This window comes from Arabidopsis thaliana, chromosome 5 (assembly GCF_000001735.4).
Source record: "Arabidopsis thaliana chromosome 5, partial sequence".
NCBI classification, from domain to species: Eukaryota; Viridiplantae; Streptophyta; class Magnoliopsida; order Brassicales; family Brassicaceae; genus Arabidopsis; species Arabidopsis thaliana.
Window position 1 is genome coordinate 25,705,965 of NC_003076.8, and position 20,683 is coordinate 25,726,647.

General features: G+C 39.6%; 6 protein-coding genes across 6 annotated transcripts; 3 read left to right on the top strand and 3 right to left on the bottom strand.

The window, feature by feature from the left end:
* Positions 1–643: 643 nt before the first annotated feature.
* On the top strand, positions 644–5,391 carry AT5G64270 (splicing factor). Its single transcript, NM_125823.3, has 2 exons — positions 644–779; positions 901–5,391. The coding sequence occupies exon 2, from the start codon at positions 945–947 to the stop codon at positions 4,752–4,754; it is 3,810 nt and encodes a 1,269-aa protein (NP_201232.1). The 5' UTR covers positions 644–779; positions 901–944; the 3' UTR covers positions 4,755–5,391.
* On the bottom strand, positions 5,035–7,610 carry DiT2.2 (dicarboxylate transporter 2.2). The gene is made up of 4 exons (NM_125824.4): positions 6,677–7,610; positions 6,232–6,545; positions 5,595–6,043; positions 5,035–5,481 (listed from the first exon to the last, which is right to left on the bottom strand). Exons 1-4 carry the CDS (start codon positions 7,445–7,447, stop codon positions 5,366–5,368), a joined length of 1,650 nt encoding a protein of 549 aa, NP_201233.1. The 5' UTR covers positions 7,448–7,610; the 3' UTR covers positions 5,035–5,365.
* Positions 7,611–8,213: 603 nt separating this feature from the next.
* DIT2.1 (dicarboxylate transport 2.1) lies at positions 8,214–10,937 on the bottom strand. The gene is made up of 4 exons (NM_125825.3): positions 9,866–10,937; positions 9,271–9,584; positions 8,737–9,185; positions 8,214–8,646 (listed from the first exon to the last, which is right to left on the bottom strand). The coding sequence occupies exons 1-4, from the start codon at positions 10,676–10,678 to the stop codon at positions 8,531–8,533; spliced, it is 1,692 nt and encodes a 563-aa protein (NP_201234.1). The 5' UTR covers positions 10,679–10,937; the 3' UTR covers positions 8,214–8,530.
* A 1,106-nt stretch (positions 10,938–12,043) lies between these two features.
* GCH (GTP cyclohydrolase II) lies at positions 12,044–15,202 on the top strand. The gene is made up of 7 exons (NM_125826.5): positions 12,044–12,553; positions 12,821–13,187; positions 13,269–13,490; positions 13,578–13,900; positions 13,991–14,120; positions 14,213–14,509; positions 14,593–15,202. The coding sequence occupies exons 1-7, from the start codon at positions 12,495–12,497 to the stop codon at positions 14,824–14,826; spliced, it is 1,632 nt and encodes a 543-aa protein (NP_201235.4). The 5' UTR covers positions 12,044–12,494; the 3' UTR covers positions 14,827–15,202.
* Positions 15,203–15,768: 566 nt separating this feature from the next.
* On the top strand, positions 15,769–16,714 carry AGP1 (arabinogalactan protein 1). The gene has a single exon (NM_125827.3). It carries the CDS (start codon positions 16,054–16,056, stop codon positions 16,447–16,449), a length of 396 nt encoding a protein of 131 aa, NP_201236.1. The 5' UTR covers positions 15,769–16,053; the 3' UTR covers positions 16,450–16,714.
* A 370-nt stretch (positions 16,715–17,084) lies between these two features.
* On the bottom strand, positions 17,085–19,570 carry AT5G64320 (Pentatricopeptide repeat (PPR) superfamily protein). The gene has a single exon (NM_125828.3). It carries the CDS (start codon positions 19,473–19,475, stop codon positions 17,283–17,285), a length of 2,193 nt encoding a protein of 730 aa, NP_201237.1. The 5' UTR covers positions 19,476–19,570; the 3' UTR covers positions 17,085–17,282.
* Positions 19,571–20,683: the final 1,113 nt, after the last annotated feature.

Consider the following 20,683-nt stretch of genomic DNA (forward strand, 5'->3'; position numbering starts at 1 on the left):
ATGCTAAATAAAATACACTTTGTTATATCTTTTAGGGTTACGACACATATATAATAGATTTTAAATAAAATTCGTGGCTGTGTGTATTAATGATTAGAAAATTATGTAAGCATACACTTTTTACAAGGATGTTTTGTGTAAATTTGAAATTTCCAAATTCTTATGGAATATATTAATTTATATCCAAATGAAAATTTATTTTGATCATAAATTTTAAAGTACCTGAAATAGTTCATGTTGTCTCTATGTATTTTGGAAAAAGTACAAGGTTATTCGTATATTTAAAAACTTAATAACCGAAAAATTGGCTCACCTATATGATTGAATTCAACATGAAAATTAACAAAGGCTTTTGTTTGCTTCGGGGGTGAAAGAAAGCCTTTCTAGTTAGTTTCTATTCAACTTCAATGTTGGCCAAAAGAAGGAGGTATGCAGCAATAGGTATATACGCCAGCTTATCTGCATAAAAGCTGTATACCTTATCTGTATTGGGCTTCTAATTATCTGATCAAATATGGCCACTAGAACAGACGTAGTGACCAAAATTATAATTGGGCTTATGGGCTTTGATTACTTGAACCCAATCTATAAAAGTTATTAGCCCAAATTAAAACTTGACCCGAAGTTTAAGAACCGACTCCCCCACAATTGGTCGGTTTCAATAACTCTCCAAATCCTAAAATAATTTTTTTTTCTGGCTTCATCTGGATAAACCCTAGTTCATCCTTTTCTCACGCTCTACCTCCCCACAATCATCCGCAGACGAGTTCCGATTACCGGTGAGTTATTCTCCAATCTTCGTTTCGATATACGATTCTATTCTCTCGTATTTGATTGATTCCGATTGTTTTCAATTTCGTTTTGTTTTCTTCTGATTCACTGCTTTGTTGATTTTCTCAGTTCTTTCTTTTTTTGCTGGAGAAAGCTTCGTTGAGTATCTGATAATGGCGGATCTAGATCCAGAGATCGCTAAAACTCAGGAGGAAAGACGGAAGATGGAAGCAGACCTTGCTTCTCTCACTTCTCTGACTTTCGATCGCGATCTATACGGAGGTAACGACCGTGCTTCCTACTCGACTTCTATTGCACCTAACGAGGAGGATGATGCGAATCTGGACACCACTGGTTCTCTTGTGGCTCAGCGCCTCGCGTCTTATACTGCTCCTAGGTCAATTCTTAACGACGTGGCTCGTCCTCACAACGAAGATGACGATGTGGGATTTAAACCTAGGCAGAGTATTGCCGAACGTGAGGGTGAATATAGGAATAGGAGACTCAATCGGGTTCTTTCTCCGGATAGAGTTGATGCCTTTGCTATGGGCGACAAAACGCCGGATGCGAGTGTTCGTACTTACACGGACCATATGAGGGAGACGGCTTTGCAGAGGGAGAAAGAGGAAACTATGAGACTCATTGCCAAGAAGAAGAAAGAGGAAGAAGAAGCTGCTGCGAAGCATCAGAAAGATTCTGCTCCTCCTCCTCCTGCTTCCTCTTCTTCTTCCTCTTCCAAGAGGAGACACAGGTGGGATCTCCCTGAAGAAGACGGTGCTGCTGCAAAGAAGGCTAAAGCAGCAAGTTCAGATTGGGATTTACCTGATGCAGCTCCAGGGATTGGACGATGGGATGCTCCTACTCCAGGGAGAGTTTCTGATGCCACACCATCTGCTGGACGAAGGAACAGGTGGGACGAAACTCCTACACCTGGTCGTGTGACTGATTCTGATGCAACACCTGGTGGTGGTGTTACTCCCGGTGCTACTCCTTCAGGTGTTACTTGGGACGGGCTTGCCACGCCTACCCCAAAGCGTCAACGTTCAAGGTGGGACGAAACACCAGCCACTATGGGGAGTGCTACACCTATGGGTGGAGTCACTCCTGGTGCAGCTTACACTCCTGGTGTTACCCCAATTGGTGGGATTGATATGGCTACTCCGACTCCGGGTCAGCTTATTTTCCGTGGTCCTATGACCCCCGAGCAGCTCAATATGCAAAGGTGGGAGAAGGATATCGAGGAAAGAAACAGACCATTGAGTGATGAAGAGCTTGATGCCATGTTTCCTAAAGATGGATACAAGGTTTTGGATCCGCCTGCTACGTATGTTCCCATCAGAACCCCTGCGAGGAAACTTCAACAAACCCCGACACCCATGGCAACTCCTGGCTATGTTATTCCTGAGGAAAACCGTGGGCAACAGTATGATGTGCCCCCAGAAGTTCCTGGTGGTTTGCCGTTTATGAAACCAGAGGATTATCAGTATTTTGGTTCTCTGTTAAATGAAGAGAACGAAGAAGAGCTGTCTCCTGAAGAGCAGAAAGAACGCAAGATAATGAAACTGTTGTTAAAGGTTAAAAATGGAACTCCTCCCCAGAGGAAAACAGCGCTGAGGCAGCTTACTGATAAGGCTCGTGAACTTGGTGCTGGTCCTTTGTTCAATAAAATTTTGCCATTGCTCATGCAACCCACTTTGGAAGATCAAGAGAGGCATCTTTTGGTCAAAGTGATTGATAGAATTCTGTACAAACTTGATGAGATGGTAAGGCCTTACGTCCACAAAATCCTTGTTGTTATTGAGCCTTTGCTGATTGATGAAGATTATTATGCTCGTGTAGAAGGGAGAGAGATTATTTCTAACCTTAGCAAAGCAGCTGGTTTGGCCTCTATGATTGCAGCTATGCGTCCTGATATTGACAACATCGATGAATATGTGAGGAACACAACAGCGAGAGCTTTCAGTGTGGTGGCTTCAGCTCTTGGAATCCCTGCACTCTTGCCTTTCCTGAAAGCTGTGTGCCAGAGTAAAAGGTCATGGCAGGCACGGCATACTGGAATCAAGATTGTTCAGCAGATTGCGATACTAATTGGTTGTGCTGTCCTGCCTCACTTAAGGTCTTTGGTAGAGATTATCGAACATGGTCTTAGTGATGAAAACCAGAAGGTTAGGACTATTACCGCATTGTCACTGGCTGCTCTTGCTGAAGCTGCTGCTCCATATGGTATTGAGAGCTTTGATTCTGTTCTGAAGCCTTTGTGGAAAGGTATTAGGTCGCACCGTGGTAAAGTTTTAGCTGCTTTCTTGAAGGCGATCGGTTTTATCATTCCCTTGATGGATGCTATATATGCGAGCTACTATACAAAAGAAGTCATGGTTATCTTGATTCGTGAGTTCCAGTCGCCTGATGAAGAGATGAAGAAGATCGTCCTCAAGGTGGTGAAACAGTGTGTAAGTACAGAGGGTGTTGAACCGGAATACATTCGTAGTGATATTCTGCCCGAGTTTTTCAGGAATTTCTGGACAAGGAAAATGGCTCTGGAGAGGAGAAACTATAAGCAGCTTGTTGAAACTACTGTGGAGGTTGCGAACAAGGTTGGTGTTGCAGATATTGTGGGAAGAGTTGTTGAAGATCTCAAGGACGAGAGTGAACAGTATCGACGTATGGTTATGGAAACCATTGATAAGGTTGTCACAAACTTAGGAGCATCTGATATTGATGCGAGGTTGGAGGAACTGCTCATAGATGGCATTCTTTATGCTTTTCAAGAACAGACTAGTGACGATGCTAATGTGATGCTTAATGGATTCGGTGCTGTAGTAAATGCTCTTGGTCAGCGAGTAAAGCCTTATCTTCCCCAGATCTGTGGTACCATCAAGTGGCGATTGAACAACAAGAGTGCAAAGGTAAGACAGCAAGCTGCTGATCTGATTTCTCGAATTGCAGTTGTTATGAAGCAATGCGGAGAGGAACAGTTGATGGGACATCTAGGTGTTGTTTTGTATGAATATCTTGGAGAAGAGTACCCAGAAGTCTTGGGATCGATTCTTGGGGCTTTAAAAGCTATAGTCAATGTGATTGGTATGACGAAGATGACTCCTCCTATTAAGGATCTTCTACCAAGGCTGACCCCGATTTTGAAGAATAGGCATGAGAAAGTGCAAGAGAATTGTATCGATCTTGTTGGTAGGATTGCTGATCGTGGTGCCGAGTTTGTTCCAGCAAGAGAATGGATGAGAATCTGTTTCGAGCTTCTTGAAATGCTTAAAGCTCATAAGAAAGGTATTCGTCGTGCTACTGTCAACACTTTTGGGTACATTGCCAAAGCCATTGGGCCACAAGACGTTCTAGCCACGTTGCTTAACAATCTCAAAGTCCAAGAACGTCAGAACCGTGTTTGCACCACAGTTGCAATCGCCATAGTCGCTGAAACATGCTCTCCCTTCACCGTCTTACCTGCTTTGATGAATGAGTACCGTGTTCCAGAGCTAAACGTCCAAAATGGTGTTCTGAAATCTCTCTCCTTCCTCTTCGAGTACATTGGAGAGATGGGCAAAGATTACATATACGCAGTTACACCGTTGCTTGAAGACGCTCTCATGGACAGGGATTTGGTTCATAGACAAACGGCTGCTTCAGCTGTGAAACATATGGCTCTAGGTGTAGCTGGGTTGGGATGCGAAGACGCCTTGGTTCACTTGCTTAACTTCATTTGGCCCAACATTTTTGAGACATCTCCTCACGTCATTAACGCAGTGATGGAAGCCATTGAAGGAATGCGAGTCGCATTAGGAGCAGCTGTAATTCTGAACTATTGCTTGCAGGGTTTGTTTCATCCGGCGCGCAAGGTCCGCGAAGTGTACTGGAAGATATACAATTCTTTATACATTGGTGCTCAGGACACCCTTGTTGCTGCTTACCCGGTTCTTGAAGACGAGCAGAACAATGTGTATAGCCGACCGGAGTTGACGATGTTTGTGTGAAAGAAAGATTCTGGATTCGATGTGATTCTATTACTCTCTAGTCACCTGTAGTTGTTGGTATTTTGGCTTTATTGCAAAGGTTTGCTTTGTATAAAACACAGAAACGTTTCTTTTCTTTTTCTGATAACTAGAAAACCTATGTTCACTTTTGGTTATTTCTTATTGACTTAAGTTTCATGTTATTTGTATGCATTACAGTTGCAGGTTCATGAAATAACGTAGAAATCTGTCAAGACTCCAAATAAGCAGAGCTGTTTAGATCTTTCATATTGCGAGACTGAGTGAACATATATTACTGTGGAAATTGGTTGTGTCAGTTTGTTCATAAATTTGGTTTACTCGTTGAAATCTTACTGAATTTGGACCGAATTTATGGTGGTTGATTTTGGTTCAGGTTTAACTGAGAATTCGCTGCCGAAGGAAAACAGGATACATACATACAATGTTCTAACTTCTACGGTTTACATCTTTAATATACGAACACAAGAAAACCAATTGGTATTTGGCTGTGTGAACCTGAATCAGATACCCTCAAAACCGAAATTATGGTTGTGTTTGGACTGGTTTGGGTTCCGGTCAAACGCTCAGGGAATGGTTTCGGTTCTATATGTTCAGTAGAGACCCAAAAATTTCCACCAGAAAGATCCAACACCTCCCCAGATGATCGCTTGTACAAGAGCCATCACGAACCCGACTCTAAACATATCTCTCAGATCTACATACCCAGCTGCAGATCCAGACCAATATTTTTTTTTGTAAGAAAGTGTTGAATGGTCGATTAATTCGATAACTAAGGATATGAGAAATATGATAAAAACTTCGAAAGAGAAGAAACCGGACCTCCGTAATATAAAGCAGCCGGTCCACCACTATAATGTGCCAAAGCACCAGAGAGATTGTTGTTGAAAGCCAAGCAAAGCGCTGCTAGAACCCCAGGCACGCCAGCAGCGATTTGCATCGCCAAGAAAGGCGGATAGAGAGCTCCCGCGTGACCGGTTTGGCTTGCAAATAGATAATGTATCAAGAGATAACAAGCCTGGAGAATAATGAATGACGCGGGCCAAGTCAGGGAGAGAGATTGTAGCAGTTTGGCCACACAATCCGACATCCAAGCAACGACACCGAGGTTTGTTAGCTGTCCAGCCATACCAATCAAAACCGCAAACCAAGTGAGAGAGTCCCAAGCTGATTTGTCACTGAGACAATCGTCCCAGTTTATGACTCCCAACAGCAGAAGTGTTGATAGACCTATCATCGCGGACACAACACTTGCTATTCCTATTGCCTCTCTGCAAGGAGATACGAAAAATAAAGTTCATAATATGGTTAACGTTGATTTTGAAAACTTTTTTAGTGAGTTTTATGTAGTTATAGACTTATGTATCAATACGTCTAGTTTTAGACACTAAATAGTTTTATGCGATTTCTCTTGTATGATACTAATGATGCTTTGTTCAAATTCTGCAAGAAACCGTACCCGAAAACCCAAAGAGAGACGGTGAAAGCCATAGCGCCGAGCATGATCCATTCGTTTTTCGTGATGGGACCTAATCGTTCGAGCTTCTTAGCAGCTGCAGCCGGAGCTTCTGGTGTGTGTTTCAACTCAGGAGGGTAAAGCTTGTAGATAATGAGAGGAGTACAAAGAAGAGACACAAACGCAGGAACACTAGCGACTTTAAACCAAGTGATCCATGGATTCGAGATTACAACACCAACTTCTCTTGCTAGTTTGAGACATAGCAAGTTTTGTGCAGCTGATGTGAGTAGAATCGCACCAGAAGCTCCTGAACACTGTCACAGACAAAACATAAACCCTTCAAGATACAATTTCTCATTCCAAACATTTAATGCTTAATGAACATAGTTGATGTTATTTCCAAAGACCAAGCTATAGTTACTGATTAGAGTCTTTGAGTTATTACCTGCAATTGAGTTTGAATGAGAAAAGAACCCAATTTTCTGGAAGATGGGTCTCCGGGATAACTTCCGGCGGAGATCGCCAAAGATTTAATCACCGGCAAGAAAACGCCACCGGCTCTAGCCATGGTAGACGGCATAATCAAACCCATAAGCGTTTCACAGAACGCAAGACCATAAGAGAGACCAAGAGTGCTTTTCCCCAGCCACTTGACGAAATAAGTAGCGATTCTGTCGCCAAGACCAGTTTTGATGAATCCACGAGCGAAGAAGAAAGAAATAGCGATTAACCAAATGAGCTCATTGGTAAAAGCGGCGAAAGCGGTTGAGAAAGGAAGCGTTTTGGTGACGATTGAAGCGGTTAAGCCAATGAAAGCCCAAGCGCCTACAGGGAGAGGACCAAGGACGAGACCTGAGATGGTGAAGAGGAAGATTGAGAGTAATTGCCATCCTTGTGAGGTTACTTGTTCTGGTCTTGGGATTAAGAATCTGACTATGAGGCCGATTGAGACGGAGATCGCGAGAGGAATTAGCTTCGCTCCTTGCGGCTGCGGCGGAGAAGGAGGGGGAGGTTGAGGTTTGTTTTGTTCCTCCGGCAAGGAAGAGGCGGTGGCGCGTAGAGTGAATCGAGGGGAAGAGATGGAGAGTGATCGGAGTGTTGGGGATGTGTGTACGGAAATCGACGGTGGAAGTAACGCAAATGATTTGGAGGAAGATCGATGGAGAGATAGATAGGAGGCTGAGAGTGAGATTGAACGGAGAGCCAAACTCTCCATCCCGGGAGAGAGAGTGTGTGTTCTCCGATATCAAAGTGTTACTTTCTCACCGGAGGAGCGAAACTCTCTGTTTGTTGTCTTTATAAAAAAAAGTTAAATAAAAACGTTATTCTTATTTTCCCCATTATTCATATTTTACTAATTAAAAGATAATTTAGCTAAAACTTTAAAATTAAGAAGTATTCAAAATTTTCACATTTGGATTAACTTGTTTGTATTTTGTATGACCATAAAACGAAATTACCAAATTACAGTATGTGTTATCTTTTCGAAAATTCAGAATTATTTACTGAATCAAGTAAAAACTCATGATCGTTTGTTTACTATAAATACTCTCTCTTGATTTTCATGATTGTTTGAAGACTTGTTTAGTTTCTGAGATCATAAATGTTGATAATGATCATAATCAAGATAATGATGGTGAACATGAAATACCATATATCAAAATATATATCTTAAGAAAAAGTGACAAGAATCCTAGTCGTTAATCCGATATTTATCCTTAAGTTTATTTCAAATTTGTCAAATAAGCTGATTTATTTTATAATTTTTTTGTAGGATTTCCCTTGTGAAGTTATTTTTCAAGTTTTTATAACATATTCTATAGACATTGTTGAATAACAAAACAACAAAACGGTGGGGATTGTACCATAAAAACATCATATCATCAAAGCACAATTAATGAGAGTGATGCTTGTGGCGCTAACTTATTTTGCGTTTAGCTTCATGTTCGTTGCTCTCGAAATTTGAAAATCAGTCCTTCTGTAATAGGTAATTTGAAGATTCACTCCTTTTTTATGACTATTTTCTCTGTTTTTTATTACCCAGACATTTTCGTTTTAACAAAAACGCCCCCAAAACAGATTTTCATCATGTATCTTACTCTTTCTCCGAAAAAGAAACACGATATTTCATAAAGAGAACAAATCGAGATAGATCTTCTGTATATCTATTTGACAAAGAATTGTCTGATTCTCTAATTGCAAGTAGAAAAAAATGAAGCCTCAAAACCGAATGATCAACAAAAGAATTGTACCGGACTTTGCAAAGCTTCTTCAAGAACAACTTTCTTCTGAGGAGCTCTTAGTAGAGACCCAAAAATTTCCACCAGAAAGTCCCAACTACTCCCCAGATTATCGCATTAATCGTCGCCATCACGAATCCAATCTTGAATACATCAGGCAGATCAACATAACCCGCTGCAAAAAGAAACACAAGCAAACGCAAAAGTTAAAGAGACTTAGCTATAAAGAGAGAGCTCTATCATGTTCATCAATCAATGGGAATACCTCCATAGTAGACAGCGGCTTGACCGCTACTGTAATGAGTCAAAGCACCAAAAAGATTGGTGTTGTATGCTAAAGCAAGTGCAGCTAGAATTCCTGGAACACCTGCTGCTATATGCATAGCAAGGAAAGCTGAGAAGAGAGCTCCAACATGACCGGTTTGGCTTGCGAAAAGGTAGTGAATGAAGAAGTAGGCTGCTTGAAGAAGTCCAAACGCAGCAGGCCAACTCAAGGAGAGAGATTGTAGAACTTTAGCTACACAATCAGACATCCACGTTACAACACCGAGGTTTGTAAGCTGTCCTGCCATTCCCACCAAGACAGCAAACCAAGCTAATGTGTCCCATGCCGATTTTTCGCTTAGGCAATCGTCCCAATTAAGGACACCTAGCACAAGAAGTATGGAGAGACCGATCATGGCAGCTACAACACTTGGTATTCCCAGAGTCTCTCTGCATATAATATTAAACCCATGGAATACTCAGATTTTTTTAATCAACGGTATGATACAAAACATGAAAGTGATCTAAGACTTACCCGCAGATCCAAAGAGTGACAGCAAGAAGCATTGTACCGACCATGATCCATTCGTTTTTAGTGACAGGGCCCATTTGCTTGAGTTTCGTTGCAGCAATACCTGGAGCCTCAGGTGTGTCCTTTGTTTCTGGAGGATAAAGCTTATAGAGGATAAGTGGAGTACAAAGAAGTGATATGATTGCAGGTAGACTAGCAGCCTTAAACCAAGAAACCCACGGGTTTGAGATCACTACTCCAAGCTCCTCTGCTAACTTGAGACACAGCAAATTTTGAGCTGCAGCAGTCAAGAAAAGCGCACTAGAGTTTCCGGCGCACTGTCAAAGATCAGAACAAAATTAGAGAAGCAGAACAAAATTCGAAAACTTCAAAAGTCTCTCAAGTCAAATACAAACAACAAGAAAGAATCTTTCATCTAAACTAGAAAGCAACCTATAAGAAAAATGAAAGATTCTGCATTTGAGGTAGAAACATCAAAGCAGCCCTCAGATTAAGACACAAATTGATGCAAAGTTCAAACTTTGTTTCTCAGGATCACACTACTAACTAATAATTGGAGCCAAATCATGAATCAAAGGACATAAAACAAAGAAGTAACCTGGAATTGAGATTGAATCAAGTAAGAGCCTAGTTTCCTCGAAGAAGAATCATTCGGTTTACTTCCAGCCGAGAGCGATAGAGACTTGATGATGGGCAAGAAAATGCCACCAGCTCTAGCAGTAGTACTAGGCATCGCAGGAGCAATTAAAGCCTCACTAAGCGTGAGACCATAAGATAGACCTAAAGTACTCTTCCCAAGCCATTTGACAAAGTAAGTAGCGATTCTATCACCAAGACCTGTTTTGACGAATCCACGAGCGAAGAAGAAAGAGATAACGATCAACCAGATAACCTCGCTTGTGAAAGCTGAGAAAGCGGCGGAGAAAGAAAGCGTTTTGGTGACGATTGAAGCGGTGAGACCAATGAAAGCCCAAGCTCCGACTGGGAGAGGACTAAGGACGAGACCAGCGATTGTTGAGAGGAAGATTGAGAGTAATTGCCAGCCTTGTGGTGTGACTCCTTCTGGTACAGGAACAGCGAATCGGAGGATTAGGCCGACGGAGATTGAGAGAATCAGAGGGATGAGTTTCGCTCCTTGAGGAGACGGAGACGGAGACGGAGATGGGGGAGGAGGAGGAGGAGCGTTGTCTTGCGGTGCGGCGGCGATTCGTGTGGAGAATCGAGGAATTGGTTTGAGAAGAGGGAAGGAGAGAGGTTGAACGGAGAGAGATCGGAGGGAGATTGTTGAAGGCGGAGATCTCGAAGAGGTACGACGGAGAAGAGAGAGACGTGAGGGATGGTGATGATGATGATGGGAGAGTAAGGTGGAAGTGGCGGTGGTGGAGAGAGAGTGAAGAGCGAAACTCTCCATCGCCGGAGATTATATATATAGAGAGAGTGTCTGTGACGGCGAAGTGTTTAATTTTCGTCAGTCGCTCGCTGTGTTTTTGTCGCCGGAGAGATCTCGATCAATGATGATGAGTGGATGTGTGAAGCTGAAAGTGAAATTACACTGAGAATCTAAAAAGTCTTCGGTTCTAACCAAACAAACCGAAACCATGGTAAACTTGAACCGAACCACTTTTTCTAATTTGGTTCATTTTTCTAGCCCTGGTTTACCAAAATCCGAATTCTTTTGGAGGCAATCAAAACTCAAAAGTCAAAAACACTATCATCATAAATTCAAAATCATCGGGTGGGTATTATTTTTTAAATCATCGGTTTATCTTAAATTTTTGAAATGATATGTTTTTTTTTTTTTTTTTTGGAAACTTGAGAACATCTCATTACTAAAGTGTGAAGCTTTGTCTGATGTAAAACCAAATGAGAGATTCATGTCATGAAAATTGAAGAGTAGAACAATGCTCCGAGTCAAGAATGTAGTGTCAATTCGACGGATCATGGAAGTACTGATCTTCTTTGTCTTAAACACTATATGAATCTACCCTTAAACTAAAATAAAAAATACACATCCTATTCGTACGTCCCATTGTTAGATGTCACCACCAATTTTCGTGTTAAGAATACCAACGACGCATATATAAACTATTACATCATCTAACAAAACTTATAGTATAAAACCAACAAAAATGAAAAAATAAACTTAAAGTATGTTGTATATGTAAATTACAATATATTATCTTGAACGACGAATACATAATGTTGCATGGGTCATCCGACCAAAGAAGCGAGGATGGAAAAACATAAAAATGTGCGGTTGGTATGTCACGGGAATGGGCTGCCACTCAAATAGTTTCCTATATCACAATTATCACTTATGATCCCAAGGATTGTTATTTGGAATCTCGGATGGTCATTTTTTTTTTGACATTTTCTTCATACCATACTTAGCATATTAGAGGATACGATGGGATCCGATTCCGATTTGTAAAGTGGACCATATTTGTTTATCGAGTTATTAGCATAGTCATGAGATCACACATCAATGTAAAAACAATAAAGAATGTTAAATATGTCGTATGTGATTGAAGTTGTACTATTGACTTAGATCTGTTTACCTGAATTTATAGTCTAAATAGTTTTGCAGTATTTTCAATCTTTTGATAAAAAACAAAAATCAATTGAAACTATTTTTTTCATACAAACTATATAGTTGAGCAACTTTGTTACGTCAAGGCAGAGACACATCTTATTATCAGTTTTTTTCAACATCTGAAAATTTACCACTAAACTTCAATCTCTATACTAGTAGTTTCTGTACTAATGACAAAGATTTAAACGACGATTATTTTGACCAGTGTTTGAAGCATATGATTATTATTCTCTTTTGTCTCCAAAAACATAATTAGAGAAGGAGACTTTTCTTTGGTGTAAGTGTAACTAAAAAGAAGATGAAAATGAATTGAAAGTCTATAAAAGTTGGCTTTGAAGAGAAGAGAGCCAAGCAAGTGTCTTATCTCCTCCACACCGAATCACAGAGATCCTTAAATTCTTCATTTTTCCCAATTTGCGCCGCCATTAAAAAAGCTTAGCTAATCGCTATCGTCATCCGCAACTAACAAGACCCATCCTCTCTCTTCGCTACACTTTTCCCCGCATCTTCTTCTTCCAATCTCTCCTATTAATCGGTACTGTGTTTTCTTCTGTGATCGTGAGATTAGAAAATCTACCCAAATTTTTGATTTTGCGATAAGGGTTTTTCTTAATTTCGTCTACGGATATAGAAAATGTCTTCCATCAATTTATCCTCATCATCTCCTTCCACCATCTCTCTTTCCCGCTCAAGGTGAGGTTTTTTCTTCCAAATCTCTTATTGTTACCAATTCGTTTTTGCTCATTGGTTAATTGATGTTGGGGAAATATGATTTTGCATCGACACGAGAAGATATTCAATTCTAATCTCAGCTTAGATCCTGATCTAAGGATTTGTAATTGCGCTTCAGTGACCTTAGATTTTGTGATTTAAAATCGATCATGACATTGAGATTCATAGTTTTCACATATCGAATGCTTTGCTTCTTCTCTCGTTTAATGATTTGATGATTCTGTGCAGACTAAGCCAAAGCTCTACTACATTACTCCATGGACTACATCGTGTTACTTTACCATCTAACCATCCATTGTCAACCTTTTCCATTAAAACCAATACTGGAAAAGTTAAGGCTGCAGTGATCTCTAGAGAAGATGATCTGCTCTCATTCACCAACGGAAACACTCCTCTCTCAAATGGGTCTCTCATTGATGATCGGACCGAAGAGCCATTAGAGGCTGATTCGGTTTCACTTGGAACACTTGCTGCTGATTCTGCTCCTGCACCAGCCAATGGTTTTGTTGCTGAAGATGATGACTTTGAGTTGGATTTACCAACTCCTGGTTTCTCTTCTATCCCTGAGGCCATTGAAGATATACGCCAAGGAAAGGTTCGTTTTTCTTTTGCTTTGTGAAAGTCAACCTTTTTTAGTTTCTTTTTTCCCTTGATTGATTTGGCGGTAATGTTGCAGCTTGTGGTGGTTGTGGATGATGAAGATAGGGAAAATGAAGGGGATTTGGTGATGGCTGCTCAGTTAGCAACACCTGAAGCTATGGCTTTTATTGTGAGACATGGAACTGGGATAGTTTGTGTGAGCATGAAAGAAGATGATCTCGAGAGGTTGCACCTTCCTCTAATGGTGAATCAGAAGGAAAACGAAGAAAAGCTCTCTACTGCATTTACAGTGACTGTGGTATGTCTTTTTCTCTAATAAAGATTTTGATCTTGGGCCTTGTGGTTTTTATTTAATTTTGTTTGTTCTATTCTTTCGCCTTCGTAGGATGCAAAACATGGTACAACAACGGGAGTATCAGCTCGTGACAGGGCAACAACCATATTGTCTCTTGCATCAAGAGATTCAAAGCCTGAGGATTTCAATCGTCCAGGTCATATCTTCCCACTGAAGTATCGGGAAGGTGGGGTTCTGAAAAGGGCTGGACACACTGAAGCATCTGTTGATCTCACTGTTTTAGCTGGACTGGATCCTGTTGGAGTACTTTGTGAAATTGTTGATGATGATGGTTCCATGGCTAGATTACCAAAACTTCGTGAATTTGCCGCCGAGAACAACCTGAAAGTTGTTTCCATCGCAGATTTGATCAGGTATGCGCTTAAAATTTGAAGTTTTTGTTTCTCTTTTCGTATCTAATCTTGAAGTTAAAAAGCTAAATTTTCTGGTTTGAAAAATGACAGGTATAGAAGAAAGAGAGATAAATTAGTGGAACGTGCTTCTGCGGCTCGGATCCCAACAATGTGGGGACCTTTCACTGCTTACTGCTATAGGTCCATATTAGACGGAATAGAGCACATAGCAATGGTTAAGGTTAGAGCAATGCTAGAGAAATATATCTTGTTGATTTGTCTTCAGAACATCCAAGGACTTAAGCTAAACCCATTTGTCTGAAATTGTGGCAGGGTGAGATTGGTGACGGTCAAGACATTCTCGTGAGGGTTCATTCTGAATGTCTAACAGGGGACATATTTGGGTCTGCAAGGTGTGATTGCGGGAACCAGCTAGCACTCTCGATGCAGCAGATCGAGGCTACTGGTCGCGGTGTGCTGGTTTACCTACGTGGACATGAAGGAAGAGGGATCGGTTTAGGACACAAGCTTCGAGCTTACAATCTGCAAGATGCTGGTCGAGACACGGTTGAAGCTAATGAGGAATTAGGACTTCCTGTTGATTCTAGAGAGTATGGAATTGGTGCACAGGTATTAACCAAGATCACATTATCATCCAAAAAAGACAACAATTTTTTTTCCGGGTATTTTACTAAATCTTCTTGAATCTGCAGATAATAAGGGATTTAGGTGTTAGGACAATGAAGCTGATGACAAATAATCCCGCAAAGTATGTTGGTTTGAAGGGATATGGATTAGCCATTGTTGGGAGAGTCCCTCTATTGAGTCTTATCACGAAGGAGAATAAGAGATATCTGGAGACAAAGCGGACCAAGATGGGTCACATGTATGGCTTGAAGTTCAAAGGGGATGTTGTGGAGAAGATTGAGTCTGAATCTGAGTCCTAAGCTTAAAAACCAGGACGAACCGAATGGAATCAAGAACTATAGATATAATACTTCACAAAAAACAAGGAAAGAAATTGACACAGAAGAAGAGGAAAAAGACATTTGATCTGTCTGAGAAACTTGATTAGATTGGTTTATGTTCTAATCTAATCTGATTTGATTTTTTTTTATTTTGTCTACGATTCTTGAGTTACGAAATGTTCATCATTTGTTACTTCTTGTTGTCGGGATTGAGTAGTTGCATTTTTTTAGTTGTGGAGCTGTGACAAAGAGGCCAGCTAGTGTGTGGAATGTGGATCATCATCCTTTGGTTGATTCCTTGTAGAATCCTTTTTGTAAACATTTAAACTATAATAAAGTGTTATGATTAAGAAAACTAGTTACTTATTTTTTTAGTCATATTGACTCTGAGCCATAAACTCCATAAAAGTCCTCCTCGATTCAATTCGGAATTTAAACAGTTTCAGTTGAACTCTGAACAAGAAAAAAAAAGGAAAAAGCAAAAGGAGTCCGTGCAAGATAACTCTCATTTTATTCTCTTTGTTTTTGAACTATTTATTTTGCACAAATTAGGATTGATATTAAAATTTTAATTAAATCAAATAATAACTATTAATTTTGCACCAATTAGGATTAATACTAAAAACATTAAATTAAATCAAATAATAGCATTTTTGTTTAGTAAATATAAAATTTAATCTAAAATAATTAAAATACACAATACATTAAAAAAAAAAAACTCAAAAGGCAAAGCATAAAAGAAGAAACAGAGTGGACCATGTGTCCGCGTGGAACCAAAGCTTCCAAATAACTCGACCGTTTAGTTTATTGGAAACGAAAAAAGAAAAATCATGGCAACACAACGGCCATAAACATCCATCACGCGTCTACTAAACGAACACGCGTACGGTCCAGATTCTCAAATGACAGCTGTCATAGAGCCGTTAGCGCCGTAGTCAAAGGGTTTAAGCCCAACCGCGTTTCTCTTTTTCACCTCTTTCTTTTGTAGCATAATATCTCAGCCGTTAGATTTAAGTCGGTCCTTACTTTTTCATATCAACGGTCACGATTCACTAAACACCTCAATACAGTGTACCCCACTTCTTCTCTCTATATAAAGAACACCATCTCCTAGGTTTCGTTAACAACAACAACAAAGCAAAAACACTCCCAAACCAAAAAAAGAAGAAGAAGAAGCTAAATTCGAATCTCTCTCTTTTTTGAAATATGGCTTTTTCCAAATCTCTAGTGTTTGTTCTTCTCGCTGCTCTTTTGATTTCTTCCGCAGTGGCTCAATCTCCGGCTCCAGCTCCATCTAACGTCGGAGGTAGACGGATCTCACCGGCTCCTTCACCTAAGAAGATGACTGCTCCTGCTCCTGCACCTGAAGTTTCTCCTTCTCCTTCTCCGGCAGCCGCATTGACTCCAGAATCCTCTGCTTCACCACCATCGCCGCCTCTAGCTGATTCTCCTACCGCTGACTCCCCGGCTTTGTCTCCATCTGCGATCTCCGATTCTCCGACTGAAGCTCCTGGTCCTGCTCAGGGCGGCGCCGTTTCGAACAAATTCGCCAGTTTCGGATCTGTGGCGGTTATGTTAACTGCTGCCGTTTTGGTTATCTAGGTTGTTCCGATCAATGAAGCTTCTTTGATTTTATTTATTTATTTTAGATATATTAGAGTTTTGTGAGAGAGATGATGATTCATTATTTTTCTCTTCTTTCTATTATTTTCTTTGAATATTTTTCTTTCTTCGGCTGATCCTATGCGCGTTTGTATCTATCCAATATTTATCTATCTATATGATTTATCAGATTTTCTAAATAACTTTCTATGGAAATATTAACTTCAAATTATTATGGTCTGAAATCTGAATAATCGTGATCTGCAGTACAATCACTTAAAATAACAAAACGTGTAATTTAGCTCAAGAAAAGTAATGTAGCATGCCTAAATTAATTGTCACAATAATTATGCATATATTTGTCTTACTAATTAAGCAAACTAATTAAGTGCAATGACTAAGGAAAAGCGAAACAAAATCATGATCTACATGAACAATATTGTTAATCAATTGAAACAAAATCATACACGTTATTAATAATTTAACAAATTAAAAAAGGTGTAAAATTACTTCAAGAAAACTATGGTAACATGTCTAAATTATATCGTCAGAATCTTTTTGCATATAAAAGACTAACTAGTAAACAAATTAGCCCAATGACCAAATGAAGAATTCTACCAAAAAGTTTTTTTGACCAAATGAAGAATTTACAGCATTATTATCAAATTGACATATCCATAAAAAAAACTGGGCCTTGAGGCCTTAATAGTAGCCCAATAGATAGTTTAATTGAATAATTGAGGAACTTGAAACTATAAGGGAAAAAATCATAATTTGGGTGACAGCATACACATACCACAGTAACATTAACCAAACAAATTTTGTATTTAGTTTCAAAAAGCTGCATTATAAAACCTTCGTCTATCAAGTGTTTCTTGGGGAATAATACTCTGTAACAAAATTGACCAAGTTCTATGATTTGGAACAAAACCATCTTCAATACCTTCATCCAGAAGTAAGCAAGCATCATAAACAAAACCTCCTTTGCACAACCAACTCATCAAAGTGTTAAACGTCACCGTATCAGGCGGTATTCCTTCAGCCTGAAGCTTCCTAAACATCGTCAAACCATCTTCGATCCTACCGGCCCTACACAGACCGTTTATCAGACTGTTAAATGTCACAATGTCCGGTGTCGATCCTCTCAGAACCATCTCTTTCTGAAACTCAACCGCTTCTTCCACCATCCCGCTTCTGCAGAGCCCGTTTATAAGTATGTTGCAGGAGATGTTGCTTGGTGCATGCCCGTCTCTTAACATCTTTTCAAACAAGCTTCTCGCCTTATCTACCTCCCCGGCCCTGCACAGCCCTTTTATCAGACTGTTGTAGGTTATCTCATCAAGCGGGGATCCCTGGAAAACCATCTCGTTTACTAGTTTACGAGCTTCTTTGATTTCACCTCTTCTAAGAAACGCGTTGATCAGCGTGTTGTAAGTAACAGTATTAGCAACAACACCTTCTGATATCATATCTCTAAGTAACCACAAGGCATGCTTTATTTCGTCGACCTCACATAGTCCAGATATCAGCGAATTAAATGTATACACATCGGGTTTACAGCCTTTTCTCGGCATCTCTCTGAAAATCTCTACGGCCTCGGGGATTCTGTGTTCCTTGCAGAAAGCCGATATCAAACAGTTAAAACCAACAGTGTTGGGTTTCAGTCCATCGGCAGACATTTCATTAAGAACATTGTAGGCTTCATCTATCTTTCCTAATTTACAGAAACCATCAACTAAAATAGTATAAGAGTAGACGTTAGGCTTACATCCCTTATTCCTCATGTCATGAAGAACTTCCAGAGCTAAACCTACAAGACCCTCCTTCCAATATCCATAGATCAGTGAGTTATATGTGCAGACATCAGGAACAATGCCATAAGACGTGACCATATCTGATAAAACAGCTTTAGCATCATCAAGTCTTCCGTGAGTCACAAACCCGTGAATAAGAGTATTGAAGATCACAATTTCCGGCTTCGGAATTCTGTAAAAAAGATCTTTTGCAGCATCAACCCGGCCTATCTTACATAGACCATTCATCAAATAACCATAAGTTATATCATCAGGAGCAAACCCTCTAATCAGCATCCGGTTCACCATTTTAGCAGCTTCGTTAATCCGATCAAACTTACAGAGACCAAGGATAACATCGTTGAAAGTCTCAGCATCAGGAACACATCCCATCAGAAACATCTCCTCTAAAAGCTGAAGCGCTTCGTTCACTCTATTACACTTCGATAACGAATGTATAAGAGTCTGGTAAATAACAGAGTTTGGGACACATCCATGTTTCGTCATGTCCCTAAGCAGAGACAGAGCCGAATCTATCTCATTAACAGCACAAAAAGCTTTCATCACAACACCAAATGTGAAAAGCGTTGGAGGAATCTTTCGGCTAAGCATATCGTAGAACACATTAGCTGCAACTTTATGACAATTACCAGAAACCAAAATCTCCAAGACAACATTGTAAGATTTAAAAGTGGGTTCACAGGAATAGACATTCCTCATCTCCAACATCAATCTCGTTGTCTGTCCAGGAAAACCAGCTTTGTCGTAATCTCTCATAATCGAAATGAAAAGAGATTCTTTAAAAACGATTCCTTCATCTTTCATCTGAATTAACAATCTATCAATGGTTTTAAACTCACCATTCGCACCAAGCTTACCTATAAGAACTTGATACACATCGAAGGAGTGACGATAACCGTTTTGAGAACCGGTCCATGAGAACAACTCCATTGAAGTGGATACATTGAGAGGTAACTCAAGTAGCTTATAGAGCTGAAAGGGAGTTATCTTGTGAAATGAATTCCTTAGAGAATCCAGATCGAATGGTTTAAGGAGCTTCTCCCATTCGTTTGCTGAATCGGTACCACCGATTTCCGGTGAGCTGCCGCCGCCATCATCTCCGCCGCCGCCGGAAAATCTAGAGGAGAGACTTGCGTAGTAGCAGATTCTTTGCAAAGACTGTGATCTTCTGCTCACATCTAGAGCTAGCTTTGATCTCGCTAGCATAACCATAAACCCCACATTAATCAGACAGAATCTCTCTGGTTCCTACGAGCGAGAAGAACTTTAGAACATCGGTAATTACCAATTTACCCTTCTGGTCTCTGAAACCTTATAAGTTAGAGGGCTCGAATATGTTTTATTCTTTTTATTTTGGGCCCTGTTTTCTTTGTTTTTATTTTGGGCCCCTTCTGAGCCCAAACAAAAACAAGAGAAGTAACCTTGAGTTGATCCTGGCCGTTAGATTTATTATAACGTTTTCCTTCAGCCGTCGGATGAGTATATCCTGTCTGATTTGAACCGACAATTTTATATTAGCTTTTAACATATGAAGGCGACGTGGCATTTGTATTACCACGACCATCATCAATAATGTAAGCCATAAAAAGATCACATGATTATTACTTTGTGTATTTAAAAGAAAAAAGATATTGATCTCAAGTGTTTTAACCCCTTGTAACAACAATCCAATCAAGATGTGGCCATTATATAATTATTATGGCATTGTATATGTGGGGGTAAGAGTTTTAACGTGGTGATTGGATTGGTTATTGAATATGACCATCAATCATTTTATCATATGGAAATGTTTCTATAGTACTATCTACTATGTGATTGAAACACTTTATAACATGAAAACATAACTAAAGAGGATTAGTTGTACAAAAAAGTGTTATCATTCTAATCTAATTACTGAAAAAAATTAAAATTGAAAGTGACTAATATTGTTGTACCATATGAATTCACAATTTAATATTTTCATCGTAAACGTTTGATGGTTTTCTTGTAGTAACACTAGTTAGATTTAACACATGAATACAAGCTGGTTCTGCAAATACTTTGCATAGAATCCTAAGTTACTTGGAGAATTCCATAACCTATTTTTTGTTGTTGTCGTAGGAAATTACCATTCTAATCAAAAGTTACTTGGAGAAATGCATGGTCTATATATAGTAGCAAAGAGAAGATTACGACTAATACATATATAACCATCGTGTGTATTAATGTACATAGCTGACATTCTTATGGACCACTTCTTCTATCTCGATCTCCATTTATGTATGTATGAACAACCTTTGTTTTTAATGCTCTCTTTTAAATTTCCTCTAACTTTTCCTTCTATTATCTTTGTCATCAACCAACAACCATTGAAAACTATTGTGAATACAATTTCTACAACATCATATGTTTATCTCTTGAAATAATATCTAATGTCATAA

Bases quoted from the DNA above. Each gene is read 5' to 3' on its own strand.
- AT5G64270 (NM_125823.3), top strand. From the start codon at position 945: ATGGCGGATCTAGATCCAGAGATCGCTAAAACTCAGGAGGAAAGACGG.
- DiT2.2 (NM_125824.4), bottom strand. From the start codon at position 7,447: ATGGAGAGTTTGGCTCTCCGTTCAATCTCACTCTCAGCCTCCTATCTA. The intron at 6,546-6,676 runs GTAATAACTCAA...TGTCTGTGACAG, and splicing joins TCATTCAAACTCAATTGCAG to TGTTCAGGAGCTTCTGGTGC. The intron at 6,044-6,231 runs GTACGGTTTCTT...ATCTCCTTGCAG, and splicing joins GTCTCTCTTTGGGTTTTCGG to AGAGGCAATAGGAATAGCAA.
- DIT2.1 (NM_125825.3), bottom strand. From the start codon at position 10,678: ATGGAGAGTTTCGCTCTTCACTCTCTCTCCACCACCGCCACTTCCACC. The intron at 9,585-9,865 runs GTTACTTCTTTG...GATCTTTGACAG, and splicing joins TGATTCAATCTCAATTCCAG to TGCGCCGGAAACTCTAGTGC. The intron at 9,186-9,270 runs GTAAGTCTTAGA...TATTATATGCAG, and splicing joins GTCACTCTTTGGATCTGCGG to AGAGACTCTGGGAATACCAA.
- GCH (NM_125826.5), top strand. From the start codon at position 12,495: ATGTCTTCCATCAATTTATCCTCATCATCTCCTTCCACCATCTCTCTT. The intron at 13,188-13,268 runs GTTCGTTTTTCT...GTAATGTTGCAG, and splicing joins AAGATATACGCCAAGGAAAG to CTTGTGGTGGTTGTGGATGA. The intron at 13,901-13,990 runs GTATGCGCTTAA...GAAAAATGACAG, and splicing joins TCCATCGCAGATTTGATCAG to GTATAGAAGAAAGAGAGATA.
- AGP1 (NM_125827.3), top strand. From the start codon at position 16,054: ATGGCTTTTTCCAAATCTCTAGTGTTTGTTCTTCTCGCTGCTCTTTTG.
- AT5G64320 (NM_125828.3), bottom strand. From the start codon at position 19,475: ATGGTTATGCTAGCGAGATCAAAGCTAGCTCTAGATGTGAGCAGAAGA.